General features: G+C 34.4%; 2 protein-coding genes and 1 long non-coding RNA gene across 3 annotated transcripts; 2 read left to right on the top strand and 1 right to left on the bottom strand.

Moving 5' to 3' along the window:
* Positions 1-6325: 6325 nt before the first annotated feature.
* On the top strand, positions 6326-8565 carry LOC7487336 (uncharacterized protein At5g01610). The gene is made up of 3 exons (XM_002309121.4): positions 6326-6557; positions 7348-7402; positions 8058-8565. Exons 1-3 carry the CDS (start codon positions 6471-6473, stop codon positions 8426-8428), a joined length of 513 nt encoding a protein of 170 aa, XP_002309157.1. The 5' UTR covers positions 6326-6470; the 3' UTR covers positions 8429-8565.
* A 4063-nt stretch (positions 8566-12628) lies between these two features.
* Positions 12629-15011, top strand: LOC7468070 (ferritin, chloroplastic). The gene is made up of 8 exons (XM_002309120.4): positions 12629-13051; positions 13156-13239; positions 13357-13417; positions 13533-13620; positions 13882-13943; positions 14073-14138; positions 14522-14585; positions 14706-15011. The coding sequence occupies exons 1-8, from the start codon at positions 12726-12728 to the stop codon at positions 14738-14740; spliced, it is 786 nt and encodes a 261-aa protein (XP_002309156.2). The 5' UTR covers positions 12629-12725; the 3' UTR covers positions 14741-15011.
* A 2204-nt stretch (positions 15012-17215) lies between these two features.
* Positions 17216-18099, bottom strand: LOC7497585 (uncharacterized). Its single transcript, XR_002982580.2, has 2 exons — positions 17545-18099; positions 17216-17425 (listed from the first exon to the last, which is right to left on the bottom strand). It is a non-coding gene; the product is annotated as an uncharacterized LOC7497585 (long non-coding RNA).
* Between the last annotated feature and the right edge of the window lie 551 nt (positions 18100-18650).

Here is an 18650-nt window from a genome sequence, read left to right as displayed (position 1 = left end):
GCACAAGGGCTCTAGTCATTTTCACTCCCTCGCTAATTTTTATTCTCGCCAAAGCATATGGCAGCTTTGTGAATCTAGCCGGTAGATATTCAAGTACAAATTGACAAACTCGCTTCAAATGGACGATCCACTTGCTGCAAGGATAGGATAGGCCCTTTTCTTTTGTACAGACACAGACTACGGCGCCAATAAGCTGGGGATGTTTAACTGTTTATATTATTCAAGGTTTTTTTTTTTGTTTTTAAAGTATTTTTTTTAAATTAATATTTTTTAATACCTTTAGATTATTTTGATGTTTCATATAAAAATATTTTAAAAAAAATAAAAAAATATTTTTTAAATATATTTTAAAAAACAACCGAATTCCAAACCCTAACATGCTAGCTTCCCAGCTACGCTTACTATTCCATGCCCCGCCAAAGATGTTTTACCGTTTCTTTTATCACTTTATGATGCTTTAACGTGACCCTATCTATCTTGTGTCTTGTTTTCAAACTCTGAAAGAACCAAACTTGGACGCCTTTTTCTGCTGGTAAACAAGAACAAGTTGGACCCCTTTAGCACATGATCCTCAGCTACCATGCCATGCATGCATGCCAGTGGTCTGGGACCCATGAATATCTGGGTCGTGGGATTAGCATAGTGGCATTAATTAATGCCTTTGTTCAATGCCTGATCATGGGTGATTATCAGAGATTAATTAATTTGAACCTTCTTAATTATCTCCCCACTTCACTTTCTTCCAAATTAACTTTAGCCCACTTGTTTTTTCTTTTCTTTTCTCTTATTTTTCTTTCCGACCAAGTATCAAGATTTGTTTCTTCTAGGGTTATTTAATCTTATTCCGCTCTAGATATTCCCTAATCTCACCGGCTTCTTTCCACTTGGGATTTATAAAACACCTGCAACTATGGTGGTTGCTGGCTAGTTGTTGTTGTATATATAACGATGAGACCACTTCAATGCCTAGCTAGCTAGTTTGTTATAATCAAAATTAATTATATTCTAATCAATAAACAACCTGAGAAGTCCACTGCCTAAACATATTTATTCATTGTTTGACACGTTAATTAATTATGGGGATGTAAGCTCCATTAATGAAAACTATTAGATTAATTTGGGCGTGCCTTCAAACTGTTTTTCATTTCATTTCCGCGTGGAGAAGCAATATATATTATGAAATATTTCCTCAGAGAATCATACAAAAAGTTTACGTAAGTGGTGTCCGTAATATCAATAAATTAAATATATATATAATTTATTGGTATGTATATACTTATTTATTATATGTTTGGCATTGGATACATTGTATCCAGCACTATATATTGAAAGGAGAATGCGTGCATGATTCAGGGATTAATTTCTTCCGGAAACAAACAAAAAAAAAGGAGAATAAATTAACCATACTATATATGACATTACATAGCATCATTGAAGAGAAGGTACGATGATCGATGCTCGGTATAAATGGACCACATAACCGGTGATTTTGTTAAATGTCGACGAGGAGTCGCTGCTAATTGTGAGCAAATTATTTTTATTTAGTCCCTATATTTTAAATTCAGTTATAACTCAGACCTTTATATTTGAAAACCTATAACCTAATTTCTTCAATCTTATTGAGCTTTGTCTTGATAAGCATTTTTTGTTGTTTCTTTTTTTTTTTTTGTAAACCCCAAACCTTCCTATGGAAAAATAAAAATAGCAGAGGTTATTTTTAAGATAATACAAGATGCTTCAATAAAATATGGTTTTTAGAAAAATATTATAACATGGTCAACGCGGTCATGACGATGGCAGTTACTACACCTTGAGAAATGTATTTCCTTTATTTTTTTTTCTAAATAACTAATATCCTTTTTTTATTTATTAATTTATGTTATTTATTTAACATTTTATGGTTTTAATTATATTAATTCATTTATGTAAATACCAACTTAATGTAAAATTATTTATCCGTCAAATTCAATTTCCCAGGTATTCTACAGTCTCTACGTACAGTCATGTATATGCATGCACGTCATTATCGTTTATATTTCAACATGTGATTAACAAAAAAGAATATATATGTATATATATATATATATATTTGATAATTATAAAAAGATTTAGTTGATGAAACATGGTAGGATAAAAGGGAAAAAAGAGTTTAAAACAATAAAATAGTTCTAGAACATAAACAAGAAGCAAGCTAATCTGTCGAGAATTAGCAAAGAAAATGTTTAATTACATTTAATATTCAACTGAATTATTTCTTACAATGCTTGGAAATAATAAAGTAAATATTACAAGAAAATAGGAATCACAATTCCATTAACTAAAACAACTCTGTAATAACTAGGACTACGTACTGCAGAATGACAATGACTGCAGTAGAATAGCATGGTTGGTTCTTTCCTAGAGAATGAATAGTTTCCTTATGGAGAATAACCCACGTGCTTATTCTCTGCATTAGATTACAACCACCTCTTTTTATTCCTAACATGAAAAACAACTTACGATTTTCAAGAGATAAAAAAATATTTTACAAGACAATCTTTGTGTTTTAAATCATGGGCCCCACCCACCAACTACTTTTTATAACACTTGACGGGTCCATGTTCCAGCACCCTTAATGTTTGGGCCATCCCATGCATACTATTGTTCAACCCAAACGTAGGCCCAGTTTGGGGTCCATGATCAGGCCCATGATATGATTTGTCCTTCATATGGTCTCGACACAAGCATGAGACACGAGACAAGGTCCATACAAACTATAGCCCACACCAGGATAGAGACCATGAGTCCATAGGATGTCATGAAATAAAAGCGTAAGTTTTTATTTTTGTTATATTTCAATATCAATTATTTTTATCTAATTCAGCACTGCACTATAACACATGTTTTTGTAGATTTGGATAAATGTTTACACAAATATAATAAGATTGAGATGAGATATAGTGCTTATAATTTTTTTTTTCAAGTTTTGATAACATTAATTTAGATATATTTTTTTATTAACGTGGGTGTTCGGGTCAGCTTGCGTGTACCTCAACTAATCCCACGGGTCCTGAAGTTAACGACCATGTAAGCCTCCAGTGACTATCATATTAGCAACCACAGGGCTCGAACTTAAGACCACATGGGGAATTTAGATATTTTTTTATTAACGTGGGTGTCCGGGTCAGCTTGCGTGTACCTCAACTAATCCCACGGGTCTTGAAGTTAACGACCATGTAAGCTTCCAGTGACCATCATATTAGCAACCACATGGCTCGAACTTAAGACCACATGGTGAGCAAACTCCTTGGTTCCAAACTATTAGCACTGGGTTATATACTAGATGATTAATTTAGACATTTTTTAATAAGCTTACAAGTAGTTGTACTATATTTGATTTTTCATAAACAAAAACACACAAAATTTCCAATGATATGAAGTGGGACATGCTCACGTTAAACTTAGCTCATTGGACTTCTATTTGGGAACGGGGACAAGTCTTGTAATGTTTAATGTTAAATCTTGATACAATGCGTGTATTAGCACAACATCGAATAATAACACAGTAAATATCAAATAGGTTCAAACATTAATTTATTATTTCAACTTTTAATCATATGTGTGAATATCCATTATTGAAAAGGTAGGGGGGGAAAGGCATGTGACTGATATTATATGCCGTTTGTCACAAATGAAATTTGATGTAGGACAGGCAAAAGTGAAGGGGCCCCGGCAGCTTAATTTTATAATGGATGCTCTTACTTGAGTTAGAAAAATTGTTTTAAATTTGTTTTTTATTAATTATAAATTCAAATTTACTACTAGAAACTTATATAATTATTAGTTTAAGGACTTATAAAATTAATTAAGATACACGTAAATTAACTAGATACTTACATTAATAATTAATAATAAAAAACTTCATAAATCAACATTTCTCTTAAATGGAATCTAACCTTCATGCATGCCTTTCAACATGGGTTAGCAAGAGGCAACCTAGCCCTAACCAGCTTGTATATGAAATTAAGAACTTCTGATGATTTTTAATATCAAAAGTATTTCTAGGTACGTACAGGATAGAATTATCGATGAGAAAATTATAAATTCCAAGTAGCTTCCTTTCTTTTTGTCACATCTTCGAGTATATATTATCTATGTCCAAAGCATAAACCTTGATATAGCTAGGAATGGAGAGTAACTAGACAGAAGCAGAAGATGCGAGGCCTTTTTCTACCTTTTAGGGTAGTAGTTTTTTCTATATGGGTATATTTTCAATATGGGTAATTAAAGCTTACATCCTTTTGAATTTCAAGAAGTACCTCACAAATTTGGATTTGAAAAAAATTAAAACAAGAATTCATGTGCCTCGTATTTTGTTTCATACTTGAATAATTTACATGTTTTAAGAATATAAATTTATATTATCAAATATCACTAGTTTTATAGATATGTCAATTCAATTTAACTTAAAATTTACATGTTTAGTTAACCTATTTTTTTCATGCAATTCATGCCAACAAATCTTGTTCTCAAACTCATTGATTTGTATGAACATTTTTAAAATCTGATTCAATTTAAAATTTGGGTAGCAGATTAAGCAAGTCAATTCATGTGTGTCATAAGTTTACTTAAGATTATTTTTTTTAATACGATAAAGTTGTTTTGAATAATTTTTCTTAAGAAACTAAAACTTTTTTATTTTAAACAAAATTTTTTTGGTCAAATCTCATCTTAATTGTGACTAGGTGAATTTTCTAGGCAACATAAAAGCAAACCCGACTCAAATTAGACCCCTAGTCGACACATCACTAGGCCAACGTTGATAACCATTCTTTTATCCCTGGTTATAAAACCTAGCCTTGCTGGTGGATTACCGGCTTGGCTTTAGTAACTATACTTTTATCCCTAGTCATGCTCGACGGATCATCTCGATAACCTTTGCCTAGGGTAGGTTTATTCTAAAAAAAGTCAAATGTTGGGTAAACTTAAATCAATCCTCTTAACACTCGAGCAACCCAAACTTCGAGTCATATCAATTCCTAGATGATGTCATATAACTATGCTTTTATTGAATATAACTTATAGTTAAAGTTGAAAACAAAATATAATTATTGTTTTTTAAGAAGATCTACGAAAGAAATTGATAAATTATAAAATAAATTTGGGATAGATACTAAGGGGCTGGTAATTAGTATTGGAGATAAACTCCAAATTTGTTTTTAGAAAAAAAAAAAAAGAGAAAAGAAAAACATAAAAGAGAGTTTCTTGTTCATATTTAAAATTCTCTATATGGAAAATTGAAAAAGTGTGTTTTCCAATCCTTTTTTTTTTTTTATAATCCGAGATATTTAGGTCAGTTTATACGCACTACGACTAATCATCGAGCTCACTGAACACCCTGCAAATCCAATGAACAGGTAAGACACCATAAGGATGATATATATATGCAAAGAGGATCGAATCCAAGTGCAGAGAAAGAAAACAAATTCTTTTCTCTGCTAGCACACGACCTCAAGTGCCCAATCTTCTATTTTTATTCTTTGGTTTGGAAAACATCTTTTTTTTTTTTTTTTTTATGTTATCCAACCTTTCCATTATATGAATGCTGCATTTCCTTTTGTGAAAATTCGCTTTTTTATTCCTCTTTCATTGCATTTGCAAATTTTTCTTTACAAACAATCTCTTCCTTGTATGATTTAGAATTTTAGATTTATTTGGCTTTTTTCTCGATCTATGTTTGGTTGTTGATATTTTAAAAAGATTAAAAACAATATTTTTTTAAAGCATGGTACAATTATTTATTAAGTTTAATTTTGTGATTTGTTTTTTTTATATTAACTCCATGATATCATAATTACACCTACAATTTCTATAAATCTAGATCTTTTTTAGATTCGAACTGAATTTATTTTAAATTGAGTTTAATTTATTGTTTTTAGTTTTTCTATATGATCAGATATTAAGTTGAAGGAATCAATAAGTAAGACTTAGGCAAATGGCTACTTTATGGCGGTTTTACAATTATTGTGTGGTAATTCACCTTGTACCGTTTTGATCCATTCAAATTTTTCTTTTTTAATAAGGCAACATTGAGAATTACTTTTAATTTAAAAATATATTTTTAATATTTACATATAAAAATAATTCAAAAATATATAAAAAATTAATTTAAATAAAAATTATTTTTTAAAAAAGCACGGTTAAACAGTAAAATCAATCAACCTAAATCAAAAGGGCGATGTGGTAAAATACTTTGACAAAACCAGGCAGTTGGAAGAATGGCACGATGTTGACGTGGCAAACTCTTAGCGGCTAAAAGATAATAGATTACTTCGCAACAACGATAACTGCACGTCTCTCTCTTTAATTCCTGCTCTCTCTAGAAAAATTCCCGCTTTTCAGAGAGAGAGAGAGAGAGGGAGAAGTCTTGGCTTCGGTCTCTAATAGATATCGTAAAACAGTGTGAGATCCTAAGAACAGATAAAGCACAAATGGATGCGGTATTGAACAAGGTTGGCTCTTATTGGCTCGGTCAGAAAGCTAGCAAGGAGTTCAATTCTGTAGGCGACGACATCAACGTATACGTTTTTCCCTCTTGTTTTCTTAAATTCATTTTGATGATTAACAAGTTCGACCAAGTTGCTTCCTTTGTTGATTAGGTTATGATTTGAAGATTAATTATAATTTCCAGGTGTGAAAATGGAATTAAGATAATGATTGTTGCAATTAACTATCAGAAACATAAAAAAAGAATTTAGGGTTTGTTTGGAAATATATTAATAGAAGAAATAGAGGGTTTTGGTTTTTTACTAGAGCAGATTAAGAATGGTAGCTTTTGATGGAAATTGAAGATGGCTGAGTTGGTTTAGTTCCTGTTTTTATAATGCTTGAGATTACTGATAATTGCTCTTAATGTTTGGATTAGCAGCTAAAGGAATGATCGAGCATGTGGGATTCTCAATGATGTTGCTGAATTAAAGATCGAAGAACTAGTCTAGGCAAATATGTCTAATCTTATCACATTTTTACTTAGCAATTGACAGCATGACTTGTATCATTGCGATTCTCAAAGAGTTCATGAGTAGAAGTTGGACTTTATGAAGTGTTAAATGATCTTGTATGTTTATAATATTTTGCACAATGAAATGGAATATGGGTTTTTATCAGGTTTTAGTTAGATATACTGGAAATGATTTTTCTTTTTACTCCTAGGTGGGACCGTAATCTAATTAAGTTTATCCTTCATAACAATCATTGATTCATATGAGCTTATTGCTTTTTGTGCGTTCTGCTTTCCTCTGAACTCTGCTGTCATTACCTCAGTTACTAACACAGTTTGCGTGCTGATATCCTTCTCTTCTTAACCAGTCATTGTCAACGAGCATTGAAGGTGGAACCAAATGGTTGGTAAACAAACTCAAAGGTTTGTTGACTTGTTCATTTGCTTTATTTTTCCTGTTTTGCCACATGGTGTTTTGTAGTTAGTTTGTTTTGTTTCTTATATTTCTTTCCCACATTCCTGATGATTCTGCAGTTCTGTAATGCATTTGTGCTCAAACAAATGCACTATAGCTCCAAGTTTCTCTCAAGATTCCCGTGTCAAAAATGTTCCCATAGATTTAAATCCAATTTCCTTTTGGGAAGTTCTGAAGTTTTCTAACTATTTGGGACCTTGAAGTTGGAGGCCAATTAATGCAATGAGAAAAACTCATATTTAATAGCTTGACTAGAAGTTAGAAGCTCATCAAAATGACACATCTATAACTTGAATGTAAGTAAATTTGCGACTGTTCTGTTTAATATGAATTATTTGCTACTGATTGAAGGCTAAGTTAAAATTCTGCTGTGATGTTGCTTTAATCTGCTGGAATTCGGAATGAGTCAGTTGATTAAATTGAGTAGATGTCCAGGAAGTTTCCAATCTAGAGCCCATCATCATGCAGAGCCATTGTTATCTAAATTATGATATTCTGAAGATCCCTTTTGTTGAAACTTCTTGTTTTGCAGTAATCTCCTACTTAGAACTCTTAAATGCATCTTTATCTGCTACTTTGATCATTATGCCACTATTTATATAGGAAAAATGCAAAAGCCGTTACCAGATTTGCTTAAGGAGTATGACTTGCCAATAGGAATCTTCCCTCGTGATGCCACCAACTATGAGTTCAATGAAGAGACGAGAAAGCTTACTGTCTTTATTCCCTCAATCTGTGAAGTCGGCTACAAGGACTCATCTGTTGTGCGCTTTTTGACCACCGTAACTGGGTATTTGGAGAAAGGAAAAATAGCTGATATAGAGGGGATGAAGACTAAAGTGATGATTTGGGTTAAAGTGACCTGTATTGCATCTACTGGATCAAAGCTCAACTTCACAGCTGGGATGAAGAAAACCAGAGATAGAGGGGCTTATGAGGTTCTTCGAGATGGAGTGGGCATAGATAAGTTCTGAAGTGGTCATAATACTTCTAAGGTATTATACTTTTATGAGCTGTTACTCCTTTGTCATTGCTGCTAGACCCCCCTTGCCTTCATCTACTGTAATTACAATGACGGGTTGAATTAAATTTCATGTGCTTCCTTTGGTCATAGATGTGATCCGTGAATTTTCTTTGTTCTATGATTGATTAATCGTAGCCACCCTTACCTTTTATGTATTCCTTTCTTGATGAAGCAAAGGTTTGAGAAGGAATTGCTGTCGTCAAAACTAAAAATGTCGCTTTCAGAATGGTAAATCCAATAATTGCTCGTTTATTGTAATATGGAGTTGTAGCCCTTGAGCTAAGATACTAGTCATGGCGTATCATATGCTGAAATTAGGCTTGGAGCCTTGCGTATGGAGATATTTTCCAAAACAGGGGGTGCGAGAGGCTATAGGGTATGTGAATTATCTGTTTGCACATTCGACATTCTATAAATTTTGAGTTGAATGTTTCTGTTTTAGAAAAATGAGCTGTCATTGTCTAAGCTAAAAGCTTATCATCTGGCAGCATTGACACGATAGTGGTAATGAAAGAAGAATAAAAAATTCTTCGAACAGTCAAGGCAGATGTTACAGTTCACAAACCTGCCACTCGTGCCGCTCACACAGCTACATATTGTAAGAGGTTTGCTACAGACTACTGCAGCTGCATGTAACCACGGATTCTAACTATCGGTACAAATCATGCATGATGGGCTGCGCAACTTGCATTCGTGATTCGTATGGATGGCCAGCATGCGGACCTGACCTAGGCAAAACTTATAGTTCAATTGCCTCTCCGCAGAGCATTCTGGTGGCCTGAATCTGTACAACGAGTGGCAAGACTCATTGAAATTGCCACTGAAAAACATTCTGGTGACCTGTTATCTGTACAAAAGGCTTTCTGCAAGGTGCTTAGAGTCTCTGAAAAAAGAATTTCTCCTCAACCGAGAAAAGCTAGGGAAGAGGGGGGAATTGCAACTCTGCAATTTTTCTTTAATTCAACAAGAAGCTGCCCACAAAGCAAAAAGAAACACAGAGCAAACCCTACACAACTGCAATTGGGCTTGTATAGTTTCCTAAATAAAATATTTAACAATAATTAAATCAAGCTTAATAAATAAAAAAATAGGATTGTCATCTTAAACTACACTCATACTGGAAGTGAAGAGTCTTCATCAACTCTATGAAGTTGGGAAGAACTTGATCTCGTTGAGTGGAGTTCAAGATTAACTTCAATAATGCTTTTAAAGATCAAGCTATTATGATGTTTTTCTAGTAATCAAATTATAGTTTCAAGCATGTCATCTCGCTCACAAAATTGGATATGCTAAATCTCATCATCTCTAGTAAAAATAACTTGTATATCCAAAATAACATTAATATGTTCTTTTCTGTGCAAATGAAAAAGGTGATGGAGTTGAGGTTTTAAAAGGATTATCATGAATATGTTGTTGTCATTTATATATAACCAAGTTCTTTATATTAGAAGTAGAGCCAATATTAAAGTTTGATGGTAGGTTAATGACATAAATATTTGACTCAACCATTTGCAACATTTTAGATGTTTTAGAACTAGTAACATGTAATTTTTGATTGGTTTCCGAAGGATATTGTTCAAGTCTAATCTGTATTATGAAATAATCTCCAATATTAAATGCATCATGATACTTATATAAATTAGCTTGAAGTTTGTATTGTTCATTATTTGTTGGAATTCATTTTATAATCTCAACATTCAAATCAGGAACTCTATATGTAAAAACCTCAGCTAACTTAGACATTTGAGCGCGAGCAGACACAAGAAGAAGATCTATATGCATTTTAGGTTTATGATCATAAACATTATATGAATGAGGGTGTAGAATGAAACAAACACCATTCAAAACTTGATTTGATGTAGATCGAACATAACCTAGTAAATTAGAATTATCCTATCTTCTTTATTACAAATAAGAGGTAAGGATTCATGAAGCTAGACTACTCAAAATCTATGATATGTTGGATGTTGGGCATAGAGGACAAGGAATCAAGAAGGTCAAGAGGCTGTTCAAAATCTATGACATGTTGGATGTCAAACATAGAGGGCATGAAATTAGGGTGTTTAGAAAGACAACTATCTTAAAACTCTTCCAACATCGCACTTATCTCTTTATGCGATTCTACTGGATAGTTTATTAAAACTTCATCTATAATTGGATAGCTTGTAAGAATATGTGAACACCATTAGAGATGGTTCTTCCTCATGTTGCCTCATGTAGTTCTACTAGAAAGTAACCAAGATGGCTGACTCATTTGAGTGTAGCTGATTAACATATAGATTATAATGATGAAATAAACTTTGTGCATACCTTGACAGAAGAGAGAAGTATCTTTATTTGAACATACAAATAAAAAACCTCATTTCTCATTATATGTGCCTATTAAGGTTGTTTGTTAGTTCTCTGCACTCTATATGGCAATGAGGTTATATAAAACCATCTCAAATAAAACAAACCTGGCCCTAGACAACAACGGATAAATCAAACAAAACAAACTTGACTCGAGTCAACTTGGGTTATGCTGCGAAACTCACGACTCGATACAAGAGATTGAGATAACCCTATAAAAGGATGAAATAAAACTTTTTTTTTTGGATAAAAAATGATCTAAAAAAACATTGGTCAACTCAGGCTAACCTTTCAGACTTGTAACCTGGGTCATGAGGTCATAATTATCCCATAAAAGGCAAACATGAAGAAATCATGAGGCCAAATTTTTGGTCAATAAAATACTAAGTGATGAAATAAAAAAAATTATCAATAAAAAAAACAAAAAAAAAAGCTTCAATAATGCAAACAAATTCAATCAAGAAAATGATAAAAAAAAATAATGAAAATAATAGAGATCAAATCTGACAAATAAAAAAAATAAAAAAGGGATGAAATTGAAAGAGAATTCAAATTCCATGAATTATTTAGAATAAAACACATAGTAATAAAAATCAAAGGGTTGTTTTAAAACTTTGTAGGGACATGCATGGAAATTAAGGAGGGAAAGAGAAAAAAAAACGAAAAAAAAAACTATTGGCGCAAAACTAGAGAGAATTTGGTCACAAGTGTTGCCCAATGATAGAGGGGCTGCCGTGGAGATTGAAACGCTATAGTGAAAGCATATATTTGGTTATTGCACGACTTTGCCTACGTTGTTTAAAAAGTACAAACACTGTCTTTTAATATTAAATAATATTTTATCTCTACTGAAATATCAAATTGATACTAGTCCAACTGCAAAATTGCAAAAAAAAAATAAATAATGAAAAGATCAAAGAAACCCTAAATAAGCTTAAGAAAATTTGAAATCAAAGATAATTAAGTTTGTAAATAAAAAATCCAAACAACCCTTGAATTTCCGTTTAATTTTTTTTTGGCTTTAATGATATTTTAATTATTTCACTAGTGAAAAAAAACAGGAGCAAAAATATCTTATTATCTCCACTGGCAAATTTAGTTATTACTTTTTGAAAAATATATCCAACGGGAGTTTTTTACTTCTGTCTGTGTGGACAAATTTAGCCATTGTATATGTTATGTTAAAAAAAGTTTCTTTACCCAGCCCACGTTATATGTGTACGCTGTGTTCGCCTTCGAATCCATGTTTCCAATTCGGTGGAATGTTTTCCAATTCGGTGAATTGACAAATGTGACGATTAAGGGTGAAATTGATCAAATGATTTTTTCAGGGGCTTGTTTGAAGCATTGACACAAACATAGGAACTAAATTGGGGGATTTCTCCGAAAAAGAGTTGCCGGCACTAAAGGCAGCGAAACACGTCCAAATTCAAAGTTTCTGGGCAGTGTGCGAGAACAATAACCTACTCTCTCAGACCTCTCTTGTTAGGACACGAGACTACTCGAGTTTTCAAATCTAGAGGGAAAGTCAAAATTCATACCATTCTCGATCTCAGACCGCGAGTAGAATCAAATAATACAGTCGAGCGAGTGCGAAGAAAAGATAACTTTTTGAGGATTGTAAGTTGGCAGCGTGGAACGAATTATTAGGTTAGATTCCATTCACACTGGATAGACCACGAGCCTTCCACACGCCCTAAACACGTGGCTATATCTAAACCCTCCATGTCCAACTTAATCCAACGGTATAAAAAAAGCCCTTCCAGCCTGGAACACCCTCCTCTCTGTATTTAACTATCCTCTGCAACTCCAACTTCAGCAGCCACCAATCTCCATTTCCATTGCAAAAAACCTCTCTGAATTCTGAAACGGATCTCTGTTTTTCTCTTATTAAGGCTATGGCAGCAACGTTTTTGAGCCCTGTTCCAGCCTTTTCTCTTGCAGCAAAGCAAGGGGATACTGCTCGTGTCCTAATCACTAGTCCTACAAGTGATGGGCATGGCATTTCTTGTTCTTCTGTTTCAGCCTTTCCTTCGGCTTCAAGAAAGAAAAGAAACACCAGTCTTGTAGTTTCTGCCACTGGAGAAACTCTTACTGGTGTTGTTTTCCAGCCATTTGAAGAGGTGAAGAAGGAGGTCTTTGTTGTACCTAATTCTCCTCAAGTTTCTTTTGCTCGTCAGTACTTTGTGGATGAGTGTGAAGCTGCCATTAATGAGCAGATCAAGTCAGTGATAACTTTTCTCTTTCCATTTTTTCATAAAAGATAGAATCTTGTGGACTCATTGCAGATTAGTGTTATTGATGTGTTTTTTTTTTCTGTGTTAACAGTGTGGAGTACACAGCTTCCTATGTATACCATGCCATGTTTGCCTATTTTGACAGGGATAACATTGCTCTCAAAGGCCTAGCCAAGTAACCACACAAAATCCATACGTTTATTCTTGAGTATTTTCTTTTCTTTCTTTTAATTTTAAGTTTTGAATTATATGAACTGAGGTATGGTATGGTCATGTTGTGACTTGTAACCAGATTCTTCAAGGAGTCAAGTGAAGAAGAAAGAGAACATGCTGAAAAGCTCATGGAATATCAGGTACCACTCACTTTGAAACTCAAATATTCCCTGATTAAAATATCTTGGTTTATCTCTTTCATTTTGGGTATTTTTTATTATTTTGTCTAATCATTCTCCATTTATATGTAATCAGAATATACGAGGAGGGAAAGTAGTACTTCACTCTATACTGACATCCCCTTCTGAATTTGAGCATGTTGAGAAAGGAGATGCATTATATGGTGTGTGTCTAGACTCATGTTCATTGTTAGAAATTGCTATTACTTTTTTTTTTTTGGATCTTGCCTACAATTCCATCCAAGTTTTAATGTAGTGACAAATGACATTGTAAGAGTATAATCTTGTTTGTCATTTCTATTACTTCTGGGATCTTTGTTATGCTTTCCGTTATATAGAGGTGTCAAGGCATGCTTCTGTAATGGATGGTGATTACAGTTCTTTTGAGATAATTAACTTGGGCTGTCTTTGATCCTTTGATCCAGCAATGGAATTAGCATTGTCTTTGGAGAAGTTGACAAATGAGAAACTGCTGAGCTTGCACAAGGTGATGTTTCCTAGTTTTTCCTTTTGTAAATAGGAAATAGCAAGCACTTTCTTGCAATGAATAACCGGAATTGTCAATGGTTTTTACAATTGTGCTCATGAGCTATGCTATGTTCTTGATAAATATTAGGTGGCAGACGAGAACAATGATCCACAAATGGCAGATTTCGTCGAGAGCGAATTTTTAACCGAACAGGTGAGCTCGAAAGTAATCTTATTTCTTTCCCCTGGATTTGACACAAGACTTTGAACTCTTGTATGATCTAATCCTGTGAGGTACAAATTAAGATTTTCAGATTACGCGTCTAAAAGCATTGAGTTTTATGAATTGCCAATAATTCTGATGAAGAACAGTTTGAATAATTATTCATTGATGTCCAGAAAAAGATGTGGATGCCACATTTTACCTTTTTCCTGCTGTCTTCAACCTGTTACACATTTGTTCTGTCCAAAACTGAGACAAAATCTATAAATTTAACAGGGAGAAGAAGTATCATATCGTAATTGGTAACATTCTTTGTTAAACTTGTAGTACTTTTTGCCTCATTTTGTGATTAATACAACTTTTTTTTTCATCAGGTTGAATCCATTAAGAAGATAGCTGAATATGTCGCTCAACTGCGGATGGTTGGGAAAGGCCATGGTATGCATATAACTCACATTTTCAGTATCTTGTTACTTTCACTAAGCTAGCCAACTTACTCTTTGATTCTCCACATATTTATAATTTTGGGTTTTAAGACTAGTGTTTATGGTCTTGCAGGAGTATGGCACTTTGATCAGATGCTCCTCAATTAGGGTCATGCTGCATGATGTGGAAATACAATCTGCACCTGTTCTTGGTTTAAGTCCGTCGCTATTGCAGGTCTAGGATATCCTCTCTGGAGCTGTCGAGGATAATAAATTGTCAGTGTAGATGAATTAATGTAGTGAAAAGCTGGTAGCTACTTTGCTTTCAATAAAATGAGGCAACAATTTAAGAACAGATATCGACTCTTATGATTTGATGCACAAATTTGCCTTATGATTGACTTGGAGGTGGAATGTAGTAGTATTTCCTTTTGACCAACTTTCAGGCCAGGTGCTATTTGAGTGCAGAACCACTTCTATTGATTTATCTATAAATATGAAGATGGTTGACCTCGTTCAATCATATTATATAGAGCTGATTTTATTTGTTAAATAACAATCATTCCATTGATTTCTTGTTAAGGAAAAAAAAAAACATTGCATTGATTTATTTCTTTGATACAAGCATTCTGGCGAAACTAGTAGCGTAATTACCATTCTCAAATTTCGTTCTGTTTTGCACCTGAAGAATGTCTACTGGCAATTTTTCGAAGTTCTGGCTACAAGAACAACCGGGCAGGCAGCTTCTTATGCTTTTTCTTCCATTCCATCGCCTTCTTTTGCCCTTTCTCCCTCCATTAACTCTCTAATAAGCTTCTCAACTTGATCTCTCTCTTTACATCCCTATTTATCTCCATGCCAACACCCCAATTGCTGCTAGCAAACCAACAGTTGGTTTGCTGCTCCACAAAAAATGGCCAACAAAGAAATTGAACTCCACAACTAACGCTTTCAAGCATCGAATTCCATCCCATGTGACTTGCAAAACCTCCTGTTGAAGGGTGCTTTAAAATCTGCTCTTGTGGACACCAACTTGCTAAATTGCCTCTATCCTTAGTTTCTGCAAGGAATTCAGGTGGCAAAATTGTCACTCGCAACCACCATTAGCAGGCCTTATTATCCTTGAGAAAGGTTCTTGCTGTTAGCTAGACCCCAAGCAAATTGTAGCATTTGCTGTGGTGTTTGCACAGTGATGCTTCCAAAATTTACATTCACCACAGAATTTGGTTCTTTCAAATCAAGTCAATCAGTGAAGTCTGATTGTTCTTTCCATGGATTTGAACCAATATAGTTCAGTTTATTATCTGTTATATGATTATTAGCAAGCAAGTGGATAGGAAATAGGAGGAAACATTGTTGAAAGAGCATCCAAAACCTCCAGTACGAAGGAGTAAACATTTTCAAAACGATAGCAGAAGCTCTTGATTTCCCTTGTGAGGTAGCTGACCATGATATCGTTGGGGTACGTAGTTCTAATGAAAGTTGGGAGATCTTTCAGGCAAATATTTTTCATACTTGGAATCTAATCTATTGTAGTTTCTAGGTACCCAAATGTTAGATAGGCATCTGCAAATCATAGAAAATTAGTGCGGTTCTGATCTCACAAGATGAATCTTAAATTTTGAACATGAAGGAGTTTTTAAACCTTTTGAGAGGTGTTAAAGCCTTCTTCAACAAGAACCTGGAACTATGTGTAGCCTAAACAACCACAGGCACTATGAGTATGAAACAATACTTCAGGAATTCCAGATTCTTTGGCAGAAGTGTAAAGGACATACCACCATCAGAAACAACACAGGTCCCCGATGGGACTTTGGAAGACAAAAGTACTGTCATTGAGCCAGTGAAGTAAATTGCGGAATGGATTCACAGGCAGAAGGAATGTCCCGAGTGGCATCAGAATCTTCTGTCTGTAGGAGACCATCAGGTATAGCTTCAAACTGGAAGTCCGGTAAGCCATCCAGAGAGTCGGAACCTCTGGATTTGAGTAGTCGTTTGTGGCTATACTCAGTGTTGACAAAGGTTATTTGGAAGCCTTTAAAATGTAGGAGTTTAGATAGCTTTAGCATCGGGGTTGTGTGACCCTGAGATGGGAAAGGTACGCAAACAGCATGAGGTTTATCAGCTACTTCATTGAAATCCACCCACCACCCCTCCACCCCCCCCTCTCTCAATGTGAATGTGAAACGATGCAAACGATGCAATTATTTGGCAGGGGGAGAGATGTTGCCATCTTTATAGCTAAATTTGAGCGTATGGCTCTGAGAAATGTCATCAGTGCAGAACAGAAACCTATTAGTTGGTGTTGAAGTAGGAGGCGAAATGCAATGTATTCTTAATGCAACTTTTAGATTCAAGGTAATGCAATGATTCATTAACACATCATCATCTCCAACAGGACTCTTAGAAAACATTAAGTAATGGATGCTTTTTGTCTTTTGAATTCGCATTTATAAAAGTCGTTTTCTAGTCAATTTTTTCCCCTTATTCAGGATGTAATCGTTTGAAGAGAAACCAGCAAGTTCATCACGTCTTCTTTCAATAATTGAGGTAGCATCAATGGGAATTGAGTTGGATGTCTACACGCGATAGGCTAGACGAAAAGACTTGTACTTGTCAAATACACAGTACCAACATCAAAACTTAAAGATTACTGCTGCATCAAGTTTATAGTTTGGAGGATTGACATGATTCAAATTGGCCTGAAACAGAAATTCCTGCAAGGTCTCTTCCTTCTAGTGTTTTGAGCAATTGGATGACAAGAATGAACCATTTTCCACATCACTTGTATGTCTGTATACTCTCCACAACTTTCTATGTCCTTGTACAGACTCATGAGCCCATGATCGTTTCCTGCCATCATAAGAATATAAGAAAACCAGATAAAACCAAAATCATTCTTCCCATGTGATTGCTGAACACAAATGTCTTCCATTTGACAAAGGGATAGATTCTAATGAACTCAATCTTACCTCTGGTTTTGTGTCTTAAGCTTGAAGCAAGCTTCAAAAGAATACACTTGGGAGAGAAGACAAATGTTTGTTTGAACCACAGCCAGCTCCTCCACTTCTCCATCTTCACTTAGGTTCTGCTTATTCTTCACTTCCATTTTATATCTACTTTTTTGTCCCTACTCTCTCTTACTAATAATTTAAATCGAGGCAAGCAAAGAAATGAATCCGACACATCACGAAGCAACATTTGTAAAGACATGAGGGCCTCTCTGTAGTATTTATGTTTTTCTAATGGTTACTAACTTTTCTTCGTTCTTTTAAATAATACTGTGTTTTGCATTATTTTACTTTAAAGCTTGATTCAACTGCTCTCAAGTACTTAACTTGATGATGTTTATCCCATCAAGATCAACGTCACATAGCTTAATATCTAGGAATTAGGCGAATGATATTAATCAAGCTAGAGCTAAAAGGTGGATGAAAAGGCAGCCTTTGATATGAAGCAATACTTTTCATCTACAACATTGGCATTCATAACCCCTCTAATGCAGAACAATGATGATGATGATGATGTGGTAAAGATGAAAGTACTTACTGGGAAGAAATGGACAAATTTTGGAGTTTCCCGATCCACTTTTCCTCTCATCCAAGATTCTTATTTCTATTGTAATGAAGTGAGGCAGTGATGGGGCCCTGGTCAAACGGTTGGTTGGTGTTTCCTTCAGTTCCTTTGTGTTGTGTCTGCACACGTCCCTCTCTCTTTCCCACACACACAGAGACAGGAAAGCACTGTCCATTACTGAATCTATTAGAATATTAATGAAGTTTTGAGTATCCAAAGAATTCTGATGGAAAGAACGTACTTGGAATATTGTGCTTGGTGTTATTGGGTTCTCTTTGTATAGCTTTCAATGTTAAGCTTAATCTACCGACTACTGGGGACCTTTCTTACTCACCGCATACCAGTAAGAATACTGAAGCATGCATGTGCTTTGCAACCGTTCCTGGCAGTGTAGTTCCTAACTGCCTTCATTGACATGTTACCAACTCTATTCCTCTACCCAAACTTGTTATCTTGTGTATTGTTTCACTACAGAAGCGAATTTTTCTCTCTCTTTCTTTCT

This window comes from Populus trichocarpa, chromosome 6 (assembly GCF_000002775.5).
Source record: "Populus trichocarpa isolate Nisqually-1 chromosome 6, P.trichocarpa_v4.1, whole genome shotgun sequence".
Lineage (NCBI taxonomy): Eukaryota > Viridiplantae > Streptophyta > Magnoliopsida > Malpighiales > Salicaceae > Populus > Populus trichocarpa.
This window is presented reverse-complemented; position numbering and strand designations above follow the sequence as displayed.

Excerpts from the sequence above, each read along its gene's own strand:
- LOC7468070 (XM_002309120.4), top strand. The coding sequence starts at position 12,726 with ATGGCAGCAACGTTTTTGAGCCCTGTTCCAGCCTTTTCTCTTGCAGCA. Across the intron at positions 13,418-13,532 it reads AAAAGCTCATGGAATATCAG|AATATACGAGGAGGGAAAGT; the intron begins GTACCACTCACT and ends ATATGTAATCAG. Across the intron at positions 13,621-13,881 it reads GAAAGGAGATGCATTATATG|CAATGGAATTAGCATTGTCT; the intron begins GTGTGTGTCTAG and ends CCTTTGATCCAG.
- LOC7487336 (XM_002309121.4), top strand. The coding sequence starts at position 6,471 with ATGGATGCGGTATTGAACAAGGTTGGCTCTTATTGGCTCGGTCAGAAA. Across the intron at positions 6,558-7,347 it reads CTGTAGGCGACGACATCAAC|TCATTGTCAACGAGCATTGA; the intron begins GTATACGTTTTT and ends CTTCTTAACCAG. Across the intron at positions 7,403-8,057 it reads GTTGGTAAACAAACTCAAAG|GAAAAATGCAAAAGCCGTTA; the intron begins GTTTGTTGACTT and ends CTATTTATATAG.